This window comes from Entelurus aequoreus, linkage group LG22 (assembly GCF_033978785.1).
Source record: "Entelurus aequoreus isolate RoL-2023_Sb linkage group LG22, RoL_Eaeq_v1.1, whole genome shotgun sequence".
NCBI lineage: Eukaryota > Metazoa > Chordata > Actinopteri > Syngnathiformes > Syngnathidae > Entelurus > Entelurus aequoreus.
The window spans coordinates 11,545,584-11,565,202 of NC_084752.1; the positions used below are offsets into that span (position 1 = coordinate 11,545,584).

General features: G+C 39.7%; 1 protein-coding gene across 8 annotated transcripts in view; it reads left to right on the forward strand.

Annotated features, from left to right (window-relative positions):
- rptor (regulatory associated protein of MTOR, complex 1) overlaps positions 1-19,619 on the forward strand; it is a 401,659-nt gene that overhangs the window by 305,761 nt on the left and 76,279 nt on the right. For all 8 annotated transcript variants that reach the window (XR_009823861.1, XR_009823860.1, XM_062033466.1 and 5 more), the window contains 4 exons: positions 4,019-4,137; positions 8,003-8,106; positions 9,923-10,100; positions 10,210-10,320. Coding sequence is in view for 6 of the 8 variants with exons in the window: in XM_062033466.1 (XP_061889450.1) it covers positions 4,019-4,137; positions 8,003-8,106; positions 9,923-10,100; positions 10,210-10,320 (512 nt within the window). In the remaining 2 variants the exon portion in view is untranslated. The remainder of the gene's footprint in view (positions 1-4,018; positions 4,138-8,002; positions 8,107-9,922; positions 10,101-10,209; positions 10,321-19,619) is intronic.

The following is a 19,619-nucleotide window of genomic DNA, read 5'->3' on the forward strand; positions in this document are numbered from 1 at the left end:
AAGTCTGGGTTTTAGAGGTTGCCGGGAGAACGGTACATTTCGGACTGCATTGTGCCGAGTGTGAAATTTTGTGGAGGAGGAATTATGGTGTGAGGTTGTTTTTCAGGAGTTGGGCTTGGCCCCTTAGTTCCAGTGAAAGGAACTTTGAATGCTCCAGGATACCAAAACATTTTGGACAATTCCATGCTCCCAACCTTGTGGGAACAGTTTGGAGCGGGCCCCTTCCTCTTCCAACATGACTGTGCACAAAGCAAGGTCCATAAAGACATGGATGATAGTCTTGTGTGGATGAACTTGACTGTCTTGCACAGAGTCCTGACCTGAACCCGATAGAACACCTTTGGGATGAATTACATGCAGTAGATGTCATTTTTTCTGTTAAAATAGAAAAAGAAATAAAGATAAAGTACTTCATTGATGCATATTATTTCCAAGCTTTCACGGGCCATTCAAAATGATGTGACGGGCCAGATTTGGCCCGCGGGCCTTGAGTTTGACACTTATGTCCTAAGCAGTGAATATAATATGATAAGCACTGGGGTTAATGTATGGAAACTATATATACCTCATTACACCTAAAGCCAAGACATTAAGTCAGTAGTGCCATTGTGAGTTAGAGATAAACGCTGTAGGTCTTCAGGTTCTCTTGGGCACCTCCATGTCTCTAGAAAACACAAATTCCAGCAACATTTACTTATTCATTACCCTGCTATACATAAGCCTAACTCAGGCATTTTCTGCAGGCGAGATGACATTTCCTTTCTTGACACCTCACCTCTTAATGCGTCATCATATTCAAGGCTTCTCATTTCAAAGAGCATCATATATTTGATTAAGTGCCGCTTAGTACACTGCTTATAGCTCATGTAAAATCATCTGAAATGTCTCGCAGATGAATTTCCTTCTGCTTTCAGATATCCTGGTGTTTTTTTTATGTCCTGATCAAGCGCCATAAGATGCTTTGCAAGTATTTTATGTAATCAACCAGACATGGGGAGCAATAAAGCAGCCATGCAGCGGTTCATTGAGCCAAAAAGGAACATCTTTACAATTGAACATCTATTTCACTCTCCACAAGTCTTATTCACGGCACTTGTCTCCTCAGGCCAAAGCAGTAAATAGTGTCCACCCTCCTGTGGACTAACAGAGACCAACAATCTAACGTCACCCGTAGAAACTGTACTTCACATTAATCAACTAGAATGTTGCTGCTTAATGAGCATTTTGAATTCAACTTCTTATGTTTTACCCATTTTTGTTAATAGTCCATTCCTACAAGGTCTGAAAATCACCAAATCGTGTAGAAACCAAAGCATTTTTCCCATAAAAAAGAATTAAAATCCATTTGATCCGTTTGTGACACCCAAAAATATTGACCAAAAATATATATTTTATGGAATAATTATCGTTTTACATGCAGAAAACAATGAGGAATATGTTTGAGCAATAAAGGAAATAAATATATCGTATTTTCCTGAACATAGGGCGCACCGGATTATAAGGCGCACTGCCGATGAGCGGGTCTAGTCAGGTCTATTTTCATACAAAAGGCGCACATTAAAGGGGTCATATTATTATTATTTTTTTCTAAATGCAAAACACTTCCTTGTGGTGGTTCTTTGGTCAAAATGTTGCATAGATGATGTTTTACAGACCATCTTCAAGTCGCTTTCTGACAGTCATTTCAGGATGCGCCGTTTTGTGGGCGGTCTTATTTACGTGGCTCACCTTCGACAGCGTCTTCTCCCCGTCATCTTTGTTGTAGCGGTGTAGCGTGCAAGGACGGGAGTGGAAGAAGTGTCAAAAGATGGCGCTAACTGTTTTAATGACATTCAGACTTTACTTCAATCAATAACGGAGCAGCATCTCCTCATCCGTGGCTCACTAGTGCAACAACAACGGCGGAAATGTGTCCCGTGAAAAAACATCTGACCAGAACTCTCTAATAACTAAAGTTCCTTGGGTGAATAATGTAAACTCACTACACCGGTATGTTTTAGCGCTTTCATGGCAAGCTTACTGACAGATATAAGTAAGAACTTTACACTACTTTATATTAGAAATGGCAACAGCGAAGGATGAAGATAGAGAAAAAGAAGAAGCTTATCGACTACGGTGTCGGTGCGGAGTCCAAAGGTGAACGTGCCCAAATTTTCAGGACTTATGCAGATCCCAAATACAGATCAGCAGGTACCAGAAGGTAAGAAAAGTTGCTTTTGCATAATATTGCGAAACAAAACGCCAGATAATATGTCCTACCTTATACACACCATAATAATACTCATATGTTGAAGCACAGTACAATCCATCAAGCGGTGCGGCTTCATAGCTTACCAAAGTCGTACTAAAACATTTTGATAGATTTTTGAGCGCCGTGTGTAATGTTCTATATTTTCAATGGAACATATACAATTTTTGTGTTGTTTACTTGAGTCATATTGCAGTCTACACATATCTCTTATGTGTGACTGCCATCTACTGGGTACACTTATCATTTCACCATGTACCAAATAAAATAGCTTCGAGGACGGTAAGCACAACCAGAATTATTCTGTACACTAGGCGCACCGGGTTATAAGGCGCACTGTCGAGTTTTGAGAAAATGAAAACATTTTAAGTGTGCCTTATAGTGTGATAAATACGGTATTTAACAATGGTTTTATCTTTATGGAAGGAGGGTCGGAGAGAGTGCGTTGCTACAAGATTTTTCTTGATGTATATATAGTGTTTCTCACCTTAATCAAAGTGCTGTGAAAATTGTTATGGTTATTTTGCAGGTGTACTCAAAACAGGTAGGATTATTTGTAATTTCACAGAATAATACACACATTGTGTGGCAGTATGGTAAATTAAACCGTATGAAAACTGGAGCAAAATGTTGGCAAAAATGTTTTGTTTGAAAACTAAATCCTAAGAAAAACGGGGTGTACAAAAACTAAGGGAGCACTGTATTTCCCTCTTTTTTTAACGTAATCAAACTCCACCTAATCGTCATCTTCTGCTCTCTTGCAATAGTATCCTTTTGGTCTTTCTCACAAGAAAAAAGTGAGATGCAAGGCTGAGCACCATGCATGCGTGCCTCATTGCAAAGTTCACAGAGTTGAAGGGATGTAGGCATGGAAATAAAGCTGAGATCTGATGTTCATCGCCTACTTAGTCAGGACTAGGATGGAGTCCGTGATGTGGAATGAGAAACGCTTTATCAAGGTGATCTGTTGAAAGAAGAGAACTGCATCATCGGTGGCAGCTCAGTAGACTGTGCAAGCAACATGATAAAGCAGGCAAAAGCCCAGAATTAAAGGGGATATGTGGGAGACAAAGAGATTGGTGCTGACATAAACAGAAGGAATGCAGCAAACAATGGTCAACTTTCACATGAGAATCCTCAAAGTGAAAGCAGACATGGAAAATAAACAAGAACAACAAAAAGGAAGAACCAGGCAACTTTCTCTGTGTTGACTACAAGGACTAAACTAAACTGCCACGATCATTTGTATTCACAGTAACAACTGCTGTCAGTAATGCTGCCTGCCGCCTTTGTGCTGTTGTATGTTTTGATTAATGGGGTACATTACCCAACACTAGGGGTCATTTTCCCGCTGCCATCTCAACCCTTTCAATAACTACATCAGGAAAACAGGCGTACAGTGTGACGGTAATGGCATATGGCTGAAGAATACCACGTGGTTATTATTATGACTACTACTGCTGGAGTAATGAACTTGGATGTGAGTTGGTGTATGGTCACATGTGAGCACGTCATACATCTCAATTATTGAAGTTTTCAAAAGTTAAATATTCCTCATTGACGGGAATGCAGCATTAGTCGTTCCAGTTAGTTCCCTATTGACGGGAATGCAGCGTTCCCCATCTCTACTGAGCAATGACGGCACACTGCTTTCATCTCATCCACTTGTCTTTACTTCCAAACAAGAGACTTTAACAATGGATTGAGTACCTGTGATTTATAGTTGTGCATATGTTTAACTCATGGTTCCATATATTTCTTTATTTCTAGGTGTGTCCTTCAACAGTGTTTACACTCAAATCTGGAGAGTGCTCCTACACCTTGCTGCGGACCCTTTTCCTGAAGTGTCTGACCTGGCCATGAAGGTCCTCAACTGCATTGCATACAAGGTATGTTGTGTCAATGGGAAATGGTTCTCTTGGGTTTACGGCTCTAAGTGCTACTGACACTGAAAATGAGCATTTGAACACACAAAAAAAGGTTGTTTTCCTTTTGGAAACGTGCCATCAAAATACCGATTTAACTAGGCTACTAGACTAATAACTAGAGCAGGGGTCAGCAACCCAACATGTTGAAAGAGCCATATTGAACCAAAAATCTCTGTAGCCGCATATAATTAAAAGCCTTATATAAGTTTAATAATGAAGGCAACACATTATTTAAGTGTCTATATTAGCTATATTAGCCTACTATCAAAGGCTGATGCAAATCTTCGTTGACAGAAATGTTGTAATTTAGTTTTTATTCTACACATTTTTGCAACATTGGAAATCATCAGTAAAAAGGATGAGATAACTTCTGGAATTTACTGGCTTACAATGGCCAAAGGTATAGATGTGTGTGTCCAAGTTTAAGGAAACGGCAGGCTGTCTTCTTCAGTTTGATTACTGCTTTGCACACTCTTGGCATTCTCTCGATCATCTTCAAGAGGTAGTCACCTGAAATGGTTTTCACTTCACAGGTGTGCTTTTATAGATAGATGGTACTTTTATTGATTCGTTCAGGAGAGTTCCATCAGGAAAATTAAAATTCAGTGTAAAGAATTGAGATATGATTTAAAAAGTAAGTAATAAATAATGGGGTATATGTGTGTGTGTGAATGTGAGTGTAAATGTTGTCTGTCTATCTGTGTTGGCCCTGCGATGAGGTGGCGACTTGTCCAGAGTGTACCCCGCCTTCCGCCCGAATGCAGCTGAGATAGGCTCCAGCGCCCCCCTGCCACCCCGAAAGGGACAAGCGCTAGAAAATGGATGGATGGGTATATGTTATTGTTTTACATCCCCTGTCATCCTAGTACCTCCTACCCCCAGAGAGGAGTTGTACAGACATGGCGTGTGGGACAAAAGAGTTTTTGAGTCTATTGGTCCTGCACTTGGGGTGAAGCAGTCTAGCACTGAACAGGCTCCTCTGGCTACTGATAACGGTATGCAGAGGGTGACTGGCATCATCCATGATGCCTGCTTGAAGCTCATCAAGAGAATGCCAAGAGTGTGCAAAGCAGTAATCAGAGCAAATTGTGGCTATTTTGAAGAAACTAGAATAGAAAACATGTTTTCAGTTATTTCACCTTTTTTTGTTAAGTACATAACTCCACGTGTGTTCATTCATAGTTTTGATGCCTTCACTGACAATCTACAATGTAAATAGTCATGAAAATAAAGAAAACACATTGAATGAGAAGGTGTGTCCAAACTTTTGGTCTGTACTGTATGTGATGTAGTAACAGACACATTCATAATAACATTTAATATTTATGTATATTGATCATTTTAAGCATACGTGTCGCATTAATTAAAAAAACGCATAACGTCTAATTTTGTTTTTTCCTTCATTACTGATTACTGCTCACTGCAGACTTCTTGAGAGCCAACAAACATAATAAAAGCTCACCTACTGTACAAGGTCTGCTTTCATTAGGATGCTGACTGTTAGGATTTTCGTATATTCCCCCCAATTGTCAGTTGAAACTGTTAGCAGGTAAGAGACGTCTCTCTCAAAGAAAACTTTGTCTGCACACAAAATAAATGAATGAAATTTTTGTACACCAAGACAAAATTTGCAAACAGAGGCATAGTTGGCGTCATCTAAAGATTCATGAAGCGAAAAGTTTGCAAATAGAGGTGTTCGTAAATCCAGGTTCCACTGTATTTTGTTCTAAATATATTCCATTTAGAGTGGTCTACTAATTGTGTTAAGTATAACATAATTAGCTTTTTCCAATTGACTTTCTTGTTTTTGTCAGTTCCTCAAATGGTTATTCAGGGAAGAATCCGTTTCCAGCTTACATGCACCTCCATCTTACTGGTGCTACTGACTTTGTATCTGCAGCTTTATATTCATAAAATCATTTTTAAATTAATTCCAATTTCACAAGTGTTTACTCTGGGCACTTCAACCTGTATTGATTTGTGGCACAAGAGAACAAGGTCAGCAACCAAACAACTGTTTTGCTTCCAGATTAGAATTTTACTTACTTACTTACTTAAATCAATAACGGAGAAGCATCTTCTCATCCGGAAACAACAATGCCGTGAAAAACCGTCCGACCGGAACTCTAATAACTAAAGTTCCTTGGGTGAATAATGTAAACTCACTACACCGGTATGTTTTAGCGCTTTCATGGGGAGTTTACTGACAGATATAAGTAAGAAGTTTACACTACTTTATATTAGAAAAGGCAACAGTGGAGGATGAATGTCCCATAAAAGGAAGATAGAGAAAAAATAAAATACTTATCGACTCGCGGACGCGCACAATTTTTCAGGAATTCTATCCCAAATGCAGATCAGCAGGTACCAGAAGGCAAGAAAAGTTGATTTTGCATAATATTGTGAAACAAAACGCCAGATAATATCTCTTATCTTATACACACACCATAATAATACTCGTATGTTGAAGCACAGTACAATCCATCAAGTGGTGCGGCTTCATAGCTTACCAAAGTCGTACTAAAACATTTTGATAGATTTTTTAACGCCGTGTGTAATGTTCTATATTTTCAATGGAACATATAAAATGTTGTTGTTGTTTACTTGAGACATATTGCAATCATAGTGCAGTCTACATGTATCTCTTATGTTTGACTGCCATCTACTGGTCACATTTATTACACCATGTACCAAATAAAATAGCTCTGAGGTGAGTAAGCACAACCAAACTTATTCCTTACATTAGGCGCACCGGGTTATAAGGCGCACTGCCGAGTTTTGAGAAAAAAAGATTTTAAGTGCGCCTTATAGTCCGGAAAATACAGTACTTCTTGAAATCTGCTCATTTGTTTTCACGTTGTGCCTTTTCCTTCCCAACATTTCCACTTCAACCCTTGTCTGGGCCAACTCCTCTGACCTTGACTTGCTCTGAAGCGCTTTAAAGAATGAAATAGGAGTATTCCAAAGGATTTTCGCGTTACCGTCCTCTTTCATGCTTGTATCCTTTCACAGCTCTCGCTGTAATAGCATTATGATCTCGCCAACTAATGACAGAGGAAGTGAGGAGAAGCGAGTTGAAAGGGCACAGCTGTATCACAAAAATCCGTAAAGCAGCTCTTTGAAATGATGAGTATTTGTATTAACGAGTTTCACGCATCTTTCCTTTTCTGCTCTGCTTTGAACGTCTTTATTAGGTTTACCCTCCCTTGTGTGCAACGAAGGTATGGGAAAACTACAGCCTGTGGTTTACATATGGCCCCATAAGATGTACAGTACAGGCCAAAAGTTTGGACACACCTTCTCATTCAATGTGTTTTCTTTATTTTCATGACTATTTACATTGTAGATAGTCACTGAAGGCATCAAAACTATGAATGAACACATGTGGAGTTATGTACTTAAAAAAAAGGTGAAATAACTGAAAACATGTTTTGTATCCGAGTTTCTTCAAAATAGCCACCCTTTGCTCTGATTACTGCTTTGCACACTCTTGTCATTCTCTCGATGAGCTTCAAGAGGTACTCACCTGAAATGGTTTTCACTTCACAGGTGTCATAGTTGTGATGCCTTCAGCGACAATCTACAATGTAAATAGTCATATATATATAGATATCCCGGCCAAATTTTTTAAGCCCAATGTGGCCCCAGAGTCAAAAAGTTTGGACACCCCTGCTATAGACCCATAAACTAATGAACAAATGGGAATAAAAGATGTACAGCAGTTTCAGCACAAAAAGTGTCCAAAGTATGATTTGGATTAATCGTTAAACTTATGAGTTTCTGCTTTTACACAATTCATATGCATGTAAACCGTCTGTCTCAATAGGCAATGATGAACACTCGCCCTCAGAGGATTCTGGATTCTGGTTCCCTCACCCAGTCTGCACCAGCCAGCCCCACCAGCAAAGGCACTCACATTCATCACGCAGGGTGAGGAACACGACAGGAGAGAAAAAGAGCAAGCTGATGGTGGCTAGCACAGAACAAACTTCTTTAAATCAGCCAAGCTCCAAACAGGAAAATGTGGTCATATTTGTCAGAGTGACCTCCATTTAAGCTTCATGTTTTCAGTGCTAATATTGGTATAAAATGAAATGCTCCTGTATTGTTTTCACACTGGACCTTGTTTAAGTCAGTCTTAATTTGGGCTGTCAAATGGACTGCATTAACTTATGTAATAATCATAAAATATGATTGCATTAATCATATAAAAACGCAGATTAATCAAGCAATTTATTCTGTCGTCAAATGCTCCTTTACCTTAACTGTTAGTGTTACCTGAGGTTGTTATACAGTCAGTGATCATACTGCAGTGCAAAGATGAGTGAGGAAGATCTGACAGGAGTGCTTGCTTGCAAATTACACTTCAATTTTTTTATTTTCCAATAACGTCCTGACAAAATTGCTTTATCTCAAAATATTGGAGTCTTTTTTTAAGAAGTGTATTCAAGATGCAAGCAATTTACTGCAATTAATCAAACAGCAGAAATATGATTCATCTGATTTAAAAAATGTATTGTTTGACAATAGTTATAATATAAAATATTGGGGTTTTTTGGATTGTTGGATGAAATATTTGCGTATGTGCGAAAGCTTTCATTGCAGTCAAGAAATACAACAAAATTACTGCAACATCTCTCTTGGATAAGAGTATAAATTACTTAAAATCAATAATGAGTTTTTAACGGTTCTTTGCCAGGATTTGTCCCCTCCAAGGTTTCTCATTGTATCCCATTGAGTTGAGTTTTTTCTTGCTGGGATGTCGTTGTGGCTTGTGCAGCCCTTTGAGACACTTGTGATTAAGGCATACTTGCCAACCCTCCCGTTTTTAGCGGGAGAATCCCGGTATTCAGCGCCTCTCTCGACAACCTCCCGGCAGAGATTTTCTCCCGACAAACTCCCGGTATTCAGCCGGAGCTGGAGGCCACGCCCCCTCCAGCTCTGAGTGGGGACAGCCTGTTCTCACGTCCGCTTTCCCACAATATAAACAGCTTGCCTGCCCAATGACGTCATAACATCTAGGGCTTTTAGAGAGTGGAGTGCACAACTGCGCACACAACAAGGAGACGAAGCAGAAGAACGAGGAAATTACAGACATGGCGACGCCGTCGACGAGCAAGATGAAGAAATACGCTTGCAAGTTCCAAAACGAATGGAAACAAGAATTTCAGTTCATCCAGGACAGTTCGAAGGGGAAGGTGTATGTTGCCTGTAAATATGTAGAACAGACTTCTCCATTGAACACGGTGGCCGAAATGATATACTCATCATGAACGGAGAAGTTAAACAGGACAATACTGCCATCTAATGGATAGCCACCGGAACACTGAAATTCAAGTATTTCTTTTATGTAAATAAAATAAATATATATATATATATATATATATATATATATATATATATATATATATATATATATATATATATATATATATATATATAGCTAGAATTCACTGAAAGTCAAGTATTTCATATATATATATATATATATATATATATATATATATATATATATATATATATATATATATATATATATATATGAAATACTCGAGTTGGTGAATTCTAGCTGTAAATAACCACGCCCCCCGCCCCCAAACAACCACCACCCCCACCCCACCTCCCGATATTGGAGGTCTCAAGGTTGGCAAGTATGGATTAAGGGCTATATAAATAAAATGTGATTGATTGTCTGAGGTCTGCACTGTACTGAGTTTAATTTTGTTCTTTTCATGTCTCCCAATAGTGGATCTCCTCCCATGCCCAGCACCAGCAGCTCAAGTCTGACCAACGAAGTGCCCAAACCACCCACAAGAGACCAACCGGCCACCCGCCCCCCTTACACGCCCACAATTGGAGGACAGGCACCCCACTCCCACCAATTCCCTCGCACTCGCAAGATGTTTGACAAGGGACCAGAACAGGTAACCAAAGCCTGGAAATGTTTGTAGTTACTGTATGTCAAGGTGTGTGACATGTTTTTAGCAACGAAACAAAATGTTATTCATCTTTCGGGTGTGATTGCCGATTCAGGCTGCTGAAGACGGAGACGAGCCTTGTGGGCACAGAAACTACATCAGCGCCACCCTCCAGACAGGTCTTTGCGATTGGAGTGCCAAGTACTTTGCTCAGCCAGTCACCAAGGTAGTAACCACTTTTTTCATGCTCATCTGTCTCTTTAGATGTATTCTATACAGGGGTTCCTATTTGTTATTGTATAATGTATATGTCATAAAACTATAACAACTCTTCGATAAATTCAAAGACCAGTGATATTGCTAATTTTCGAGAAAAGCAGGCTAGCGTGCCCTGCTCTAAAATACAAATACATGCAAGTTCACAATCATGAAAGAAAAATGCACACGGTATAATTTACCACACCTGGCTTAGGCAATTGGTTACCCCGCTGACAAGTTGCCTGTCCCCATTGTTTCACACTTGCTGGCATCCTTCTGTCTGCTGCAAAGCTCTGTTGCTTCCGGTGTACGCTGACCTCCTTCAGCTTCACCAAAACTTATCCAAACAGTCACGTCCAAGACCTCCATTTTTAGTGATTCGCTACGGCCCGTGAGGTTCAGCCGCAAGCCCTCCAACCTGAGATTGTGAGTCCCTTCACACAGCCAGAAGAGGAACTTACACTGAGGTTATTTACCACACAAGTCTCATCCCACAGGGCAGTGTTGCGAGGTCCCGAGTCCATCTTCTTCCCTATTTCCTCCAAAATGTCTGCTTGGTACACAGGCAGCAGTGTAAGTGCATTTACAGCACAAACAGACAGGGCTGTGTGTTTGTCTGACCTCTGGGGGATGGAGGCAATCCATTATGCTTGGTAGAGGACTATTGGAGAAGGCTGACAGAGATCATTGGTTAGAATGAAAATGATAGGACACTGAAAGTTCCACTTGTTGAGATTCAGCCAGCACCAACTCACCCATTTTATCATCTTCAGTTGTGGTCAAAAGTTTACATACACTTGTGAATGACAATGTCATGGCTGTCTTGATTTTCCAATAATTTCTACAACTCTTATTTTTTTGTGATAAAGTGATTGGAGCACATACTTGTTTGTCACAAAAACATTCGTGAAGTTTGGTTCTTTTATGAATGTATTATGGGTCTACTGAAAATTAACTTTCCTCCAGAAGGTCTTATCTTTGTCAATGTGATGTCAGATGAAACAAAAATTTGCTGTTTGGCCACAATACCCAGCAACATGTTCGGAGGAGAAAATGTGAGGCCTTAAATCCTAGGAACACCATACATGCATGGTGGTGGTAGTATTATGCTCTGGCCCTGTTTTGCTGCCAAAGAAACTGGTGCTTTACAGAGAGTAAATGGGACAGTGAAAAAGGAGGTATAACCTCCAAATTCTTCAGGACAACCTAAAATCATCAGCCCGGAGGTTGGGTCTTGGGCGCAGTTGGGTGTTCCAACAGGACAATGACCCCAAACACACGTCAAAAGTGGTAAAGGAATGGCTAAATCAGGCTAGAATGAAGGTTTTAGAATGGACTTCCCAAAGTCTTGACTTAAACCCCATTGAGAAGAAGTCCATGTCAGAAAACCAACAAATTTAGCTGAACTGCACCAATTTTGTCAATAGGAGTGGTCAAAAATTCAACCAGAAGCTTGTGGATTTCTACCAAAAGCGCCTTATTGCAGTGAAACTTGCTAAAGGACATGTAAGCAAATATTAACATTGCTGTATGTATACTTTTGACCTGGCAGATTTGGTCAAATTTTCAGTAGACCCATAATAAATTCATAAAAGAACCAAACTTCATGAATATTTTTTTGTGACCAACAAGTATGTGCTCCAATCACTCTATCACAAAAAAATAAGAGTTGTAGAAATTATTGGAAACTCAAGACAGCCATGACATTATGTTCTTTATAAGTGTATGTAAACTTTTGACCACGACTGTACTACATACATGCCAGTACACTGAGAAGAAGTTATGTTTTGATGTCAGCTGGGCGGGGATATACCATTTGTCTGAACATAAGGGGAGGGTCTGGGCCTGAAATGGACGTGCCATATGGTGCAGGGATGCAGCCTCTACACTTTGATGCTATAAAGACAAAGTGATCAAGCAAAAGTTAGTTTTTTGGAACTAAAGTAGAGTAGGTAACTGCGTCCAAGGCTTATCCGTGTTTGCTGGTCTCTGAACAGTTCAACAACTACCCACCAGACTAGCTGAAAGAGCTTAGTGTAGTTCCCAGATGGAAGGATACGAGAACCGCAAGAGTAGTTGACAGGGAAGGAATGATTCGAGTCAACCAAAAAGAGACACAGAGGAATGGTCAAACTGAATCTCTAAATATCTTTGTAGAATGATCATGCATTTGTTACCAGCAAAAAGAGTGAGGTTTGTGGGAGGAGAGATTCTGAACACAGTATATTTAAAAAAGCAGTTGGCATGTGAAGTAGGAGGGAGAAGTGAAGTAGACATTTTGATGGAAAGCAAGAAGCCAGGAGATGCAAAGATGGAAAAGTCAAGTAAATCTATAGCACACTGCAGTGGAAGAAGACAGAAAAGGCTGCAGGAGGCGATGAAAGCAGGGAGGTGATTGGGCAGGGGAGTGAGGACTGAGTGAAAGCAGAGGAGATTATGCTGCCTCTGCAACATTTGGAGTGCTGTCATAAAGCTCCACTCGCATACAAAACCCTGTAGGTGTGTGTGAGTGCACCTCCAAGTCTGAACACAGCACATCATTTTAATGGTGTGCATTAATGTAATTTGGGGAGACCAAAATTAGTTCCCGTTCTCAAAGCTGGTGGCTTGTTCTTGTTATTACAAGCATATCAGAATCAGAATCACTTTATTAATCCCCGAGGGGAAATTAAGATTTTCAGCACAATATTACATGAAGCGTGATTTAGCATTCGTGGCATTGGAAAATATGCAGATTTTTGGTTTTAAAAAAAGTTTTGTCGGAACACTCACCCATTTATGATTTTCTACTACCTCAAAAAGTGTGTACACCCCTTCAGATTACTGCATATATGTTATGATGCTGTTGGGACAGCCCCAAAGAAATTACACTTTGATACATTTTAAAGTACTCAGTATTCATCTAACAATGTACATTTTTGTTTCCATTATTTCATTTTTTTACTCATCAGAACACATTTCCACTTTGCATCAGTCCATCTTAGATGAGCTCGGGCCCAGCGAAGCCGGCGGCGTTTCTGGGTGTTGTTGATAAATGGCTTTGGCTTTGCATAGTAGAGTTTTAACTTGCACTTACAGATGTAGCGTTGAACTGTAGTTACTGACAGTGGTTTTCTGAAGTGTTCCTGAGCCCATGTGGTGATATCCTTTACACACTGATGTCACTTTTTGATGCAGGTCGAAGGTCACGGGCATTCAATGTTGGTTTTCAGCCTTGCCGCTTACGTGCAGTGATTTCTCCAGATTCTCTGAACCTTTTAATGATATTACAGACCGTAGATGGTGAAATCCCTAAATTCTTTGCAATAGCTGGTTGAGAAATGTTGTTCTTAAACTGTTGGACAATTTGCTCAAGCATTTATTCACAAAGTGGTGACCCTCGCCCCATCCTTGTTTGTGAATGACTGAGCATTTAATAGAAGCTGCTTTTATACCCAATCATGGCACCCACCTGTTCCCAATTAGCCTGTTCACCTGTGGAATGTTCCAATTAAGTGTTTGATGAGCATTCCTCAACTTTCTCAGTCTTTTTTGCCACTTGTGCCAGCTTTTTTTAAACATGTTGCAGGCATCAAATTCCAAATGAGCCAATATTTGCAAAAAATAACACAGTTTCTCAGTTCAAACTTTAAGTATCTTGTCTTTGCAGTCTATTCAATTGAATATAAGTTGAAAAGGATTTGCAAATCATTGTATTCTGTTTTTATTTACGATTTACACTACGTGCCGACTTCACTGGTTTTGGGTTTTGTATTATGCCCTAGTAATCTCGGAACCTCTTGCACCTAGCAAGGTTCCACTGTATTTCGATACATTTGTGAAGTAAATAACATTTCTGAGAGACCACTATAATGATGAATTTGAAATTATATTTTGTAATATTCAACATGCTGTTGAATGGAATTGAATTGAATTATCACTATAATGGTTTCTAAAATTTGGCCAAAGGGCCGAAAGAAAGGGTATACGTAAGCAAGTAAACAAACAAATATGTGATTGAATATTAGATAAGTTAGTAGTCTGCATGACAATAAATGGAAAAGCGGAATAATGTTCATTTGAAAGACACTGTTGAATTTGGTATGGAAATCAAGTTGAATGTTAAGCTTTAGGGAAGTAGCAAAATAAAGGAAGTGAAAATACAGTAGGGAAGGGATGCATATGGCTTCATTCTTGGGTGGATCTTGCGTGAGAGGAAGGTGGTTAATCATTTTGCAACGCACTGCTAGAAAAGTGTGCCACTCTCCATAGCATGTGACGCTGTGATCAAAGTTGGAAATGCCACAAAACACATTTGAAGATATTCAACACTCTACTGCCATCTGGTGGCTTGAGTGGATAGTGCACCTCCCTAATTCGTCACGTTTCATGTGTCAGATAAACCGCGACGAATGGGACCATATTAATCCCCTTCTTATTGTAACATTAGACTAACTAATAATTTTTACTACCGTATTTTCCGGACCATAGGGCGCACCGGATTATAAGGCGCACTGCCAATGAATGGTCTATTTTCGATCTTTTTTCATATATAAAGCGCATTATAGGGCGCATTAAAGGAGTCATATTATTTATTTATTTTTCTAAATGGAAGACACTTCCTTGTGGTCTACATAACATGTAATGGTGGTTCTTTGATCAAAATGTTGCATAGATTATGTTTTACAGACCATCTTCAAGTCGCTTTCTGACAGTCTATTCAGGATGCGCCGTTTTGTGGGCGGTCTTATTTACGTGGCTCACCTTCGACAGCGTCTTCTCCCCGTCATCCTTGGTGTAGCGGTGTAGCGTGCAATGACGGGAGTGGAAGAAGTGTCAAAAGATGGAGCTAACTGTTTTAATGACATTCAGACTTTACTTCAATCATTAACGGAGCAGAATCTCCTCATCCGGAAACAACAACACCGGAAATGTGTCCTGTGAAAAAACTCTAATAACTAAAGTTCCTTGGGTGAATAATGTAAACTCACTACACCGGTATGTTTTAGCGCTTTCATGGCGAGTTCACTGACAGATATAAGTAAGAACTTTACACTACTTTATATTAGAAATGGCAACAGCGGAGGATAAATGTCCCATAACAAGAAGATAGAGGAAAAAGAAAAAGCTTATCGACTACCGTGTCATCACGGACTACAACGGCGGATGCGCGCAATTTTTCAGGATTTATGCAGATCCCAAATACAGATCAGCAGGTACCAGAAGGTAAGAAAAGTTGCTTTTGCATAATATTGCGAAACAAAACGGCAGATAATATCTCTTACCTTATACACACACCATAATAATACTCGTATGTTAAATGCTCCGATTCTCCATCAAGCGGTGCGGCTTCATAGCTTACCAACGTCGTACTAAAACATTTTGATAGAATTTTGAGCGCCGTGTGTAATGTTCTATATTTTCAATGGAACATATAAAATGTTTGTGTTATTTACTTGAGTCATATTGCCATCATAGTGCAGTCTACACTTATCTCTTTTGTTTGACTGCCATCTACTGGTCACACTTATCATTACACCATGTACCAAATAAAATTGCTTCGAGGTCGGTAAGCAAAACCAGAATTATTCCGTACATTAGACGCACCGGGTTATAAGGCACACTGTCGAGTTTTGAGGGAAGAAAAGGATTTTAAGTGTGCCTTATAGTCCGTAAAATACGGTACTTACTGATATTCAGATGATTTCCTCCCTCCTTGAATCAGCTGTGTGTTGTTTACCTGCTGGACAACCACAAAAAACAAACATGCACAAGACGTACAACAAAAACTAACAATTAAGAAACACCCAGATGTCCAGTAAACTAGCTTGTTTTTCTGTCTCTCTGCATTACACAAGCTCATGCTCCTTTGTGATCAACTTTCTTTCAAAGCCCGTTCGTCCTGCAGTGACGCTAGAATGCATAGAACCTCTAAAGTTAAAGGTAAAGTTCCAATGATTGTCACACACACACTCGGTGTGGTGAAACTATCCTCTGCATTTGACCCATCACCCTCACCCCCTGAGAGGTGAGGGGAGCAGTGAGCAGCAGCGGTGGCCGCGCCCGGCAATCGTTTTGGTGATTTAACCCCCAATTCCAACTCTTGATGCTGAGTGCCAAGCAGGGAGGTAATGGGTCCCATTTTTTTAGTCTTTGGTATAGCTTCAGAAGCTGTTGGAATTTTTTGAAAAGGTGAACATTTTTCAACATTTACAGTACCGTATTTTTCGGACTATAAGTCACAGTTTTTTTCATAGTTTGGCCGGGGGTGCGACTTATACTCGGGAGCGACTTATGTGTGAAATTATTAACACATTACCGTAAAATATCAAATAATATTATTTGGCTCATTCACGTAAGAGACTAGACGTATAAGATTTCATGGGATTTAGCGATGAGGAGTGACAGATTGTTTGGTAAACGTATAGCATGTTCTATATGTTATAGTTATTTGAATGACTCTTACCATAATATGTTACGTTAACATACGAGGCACGTTCTCAGTTGGTTATTTATGCATCATATAGCGTACACTTATTCAGCCTGTTCTTCACTATTCTTTATTTATTTTAAATTGCCTTTCAAATGTCTATTCTTGGTGTTGGGTTTTATCAAATACATTTCCCCCAAAAATGCGACTTATACTCCAGTGCGACTTATATATGTTTTTTCCTTCTTTATTATGCATTTTCGGCCGGTGTGACTTACACTCCGAAAAATACTGTAGTTAAAAAAAATAAAAATAAATCCTTTTTGCCGTTGACAGCTTTTGTGGGGTTTCATTTTGTAAAAGTTGGGTGGGCCAGTTTTAAAAGTTTAACGGGCCATTTATGTCCCCGACCTGGTAAAGCCTCAGTCTCAGATGTCTCACTTGGTACCAGCCAAGCTGTTTCTGCTCCAGTAGCACATTATATCCCATTGTTCCCTGCTAACTTGTGAATTAATCACATATGGACATTATGCTTGGGTGCTTACACTCCTTGGGCCATTTGTTATATCGGTAATTTCTCAGAACACAACCCTGGGAACCACTTCATCAGCTCGGCCATTTACCTTGACACACACACGCACACACATTATTCCTTGCTCTCCCCCAGCTATGGGAATAAGACAACAATGGCCTGACTACTAAATCCACCTCCCAACAGGCTCAGACAGCAAAGCTCAAAAGGTAGCAAGTCTGTGATACAAACATCAAGCCACTGTGTTATTGCACACACACACACAGCAAATGCATCCATGCAGAATGTATTGTTCACCTTTCAACATGCATACTGTGGACACAAGAAGTGCACCCTGTTTAGCATTCCTTACACATGGAGGAGCTTTACTGAAATGTGCTTGATCAGCACACACTTGAAAGTCACTCCGCTTGCTCTCCCTGTTGTACTGTAGCTCTGTCTGGCTGTCAAATGTGCATCGTAAAAGTATAGTGAGATGTTTTTAATTTTCTTTTGCTTTGTCAATGACATATCATGTAGAGTGCTCATCATGGTTCTCTAAAGGGAGAATCACTTTATGGTTATCAGTGGCGGGCTGTGTGTTTCCCTTCAGTGATGTCCGACTTCAATGATTACCTCTCAAAGTACCATCATTTATGTCACCACATGACCATTGCTGGAGAAATACTATACAGAAGCATATTTACGCACTACTGGTCATTGAAACACATCAACAGTGTACAAAACGGGTTATTTTCTGGCGCATTTAAAAATCAATAAACCCGCATCAGCAATTAAAACATATCTTATGTGGTACTGTCAAAATTTAAATTGTAAAAAACATATTAAACGTGAAAAAATCAAGAAATAAAATATTTGAACTCACAATTCGTAGCACCCATTTGACGCCAGTGGTGCCCCTCGTAGTCGGATGAATCGAGTGGAAATGGCGGGCATTTCCCCATTTCATCGCCGGGACAGCTGAGCTAGCTTCCGGGGTTGGCCGACATCGTCTCACTAGATGTAGTTTCTCTTTAAATATCCCTCTTCAAAAGGGCCTTGCAAATATATATCTGCCACCTAATCAGCCTTTTGTTCTCCTTCTTTCTGGGTTAAAGCACAACACTTCCTGCTTCCTGCTAAATTGCAACCTGTGATTGGATACTCACTTTGGAATGACAAGTGAGTATCCAATCACAGTCTCGTTAACATCAGGCTACCTAGATAGGCTACTGTCAACAACTTGTAATCTGATTGGTGTCCTCAAATTCATCCGCTAACGGTCCCGATGAGTATCCAATCATAGGACGCTTAAATGCCACGTTCAACGTGAGGCCATCTAGAAGGCCTTACTGACAACAACTCGTGATCTGATTGGCTATCGGAATTATCTATCAACTGTATGTGTCCGTTCAATTGCAGTGCATTGTTGATTCTGAAGACCCCGGGCAGATTTGGTACATAAGCTAGCTGAATTCTGATTGGATACGAACTAAAACTAAAAACAACAGCACTGGAAGGAACATAATATGACATGAAGAGAATATGAATACTTTTAGATATTTAGGGAAAGTAAATAAAAAAATACTTTTGTCTTTAATTATGATCATGATTTCTGGTTATGTTAGGCCAGCAGAGAAGGCCTTGCTGGCCCTAACGACACAAACTGATGGTTATACAAGACAGAAGTATTTCTAATATGTATAGTGTCTCTCATACTGCACTGAAGATGTGGTTTCAAGACTGGCACCTTTGCTTATTTTTATTTTTAGAAGAAGCTCTTATTTATTTTTTTACTGGTGGGGCACACAATTTGTATCAATGCCCCGCCCACTGTTGGCGCTTACATAATGCACTGCTCCTAGATGTATCGTATCAGGGGAACTGCACTTATTTTGGAATTTTGCCTATCATTAACAATCATTATGAAAGACAAGAACACGCATGTCTTTTTTTTTTTTCATGATTCTAAAGACAAAAAAAACTTGCGAGTGGGAGTCACCATTGATGCCTAAAAGCCCTCTAAAAAAAACTTCAAAACCCTCCAACATTTTATATACACAGTGCAAGTATGTACAGTACAGGCCAAAAGTTTGAACACACCTTCTCATTCAATGGGTTTTCTTTATTTTCATGACTATTTACATTGTAGATTGTCACTGAAGGCATCAAAACTATGAATGAACACATGTGGAGTTATGTACTTAACAAAAAAAGGTGAAATAACTGAAAACGTGTTTTATATTCTCGTTTCTTCAAAATAGCCACCCTATGCTCTGATTACTGCTTTGCACACTTTTGGCATTCTCTCGATGAGCTTCAAGAGGTAGTCACCTGAAAGGGTTTT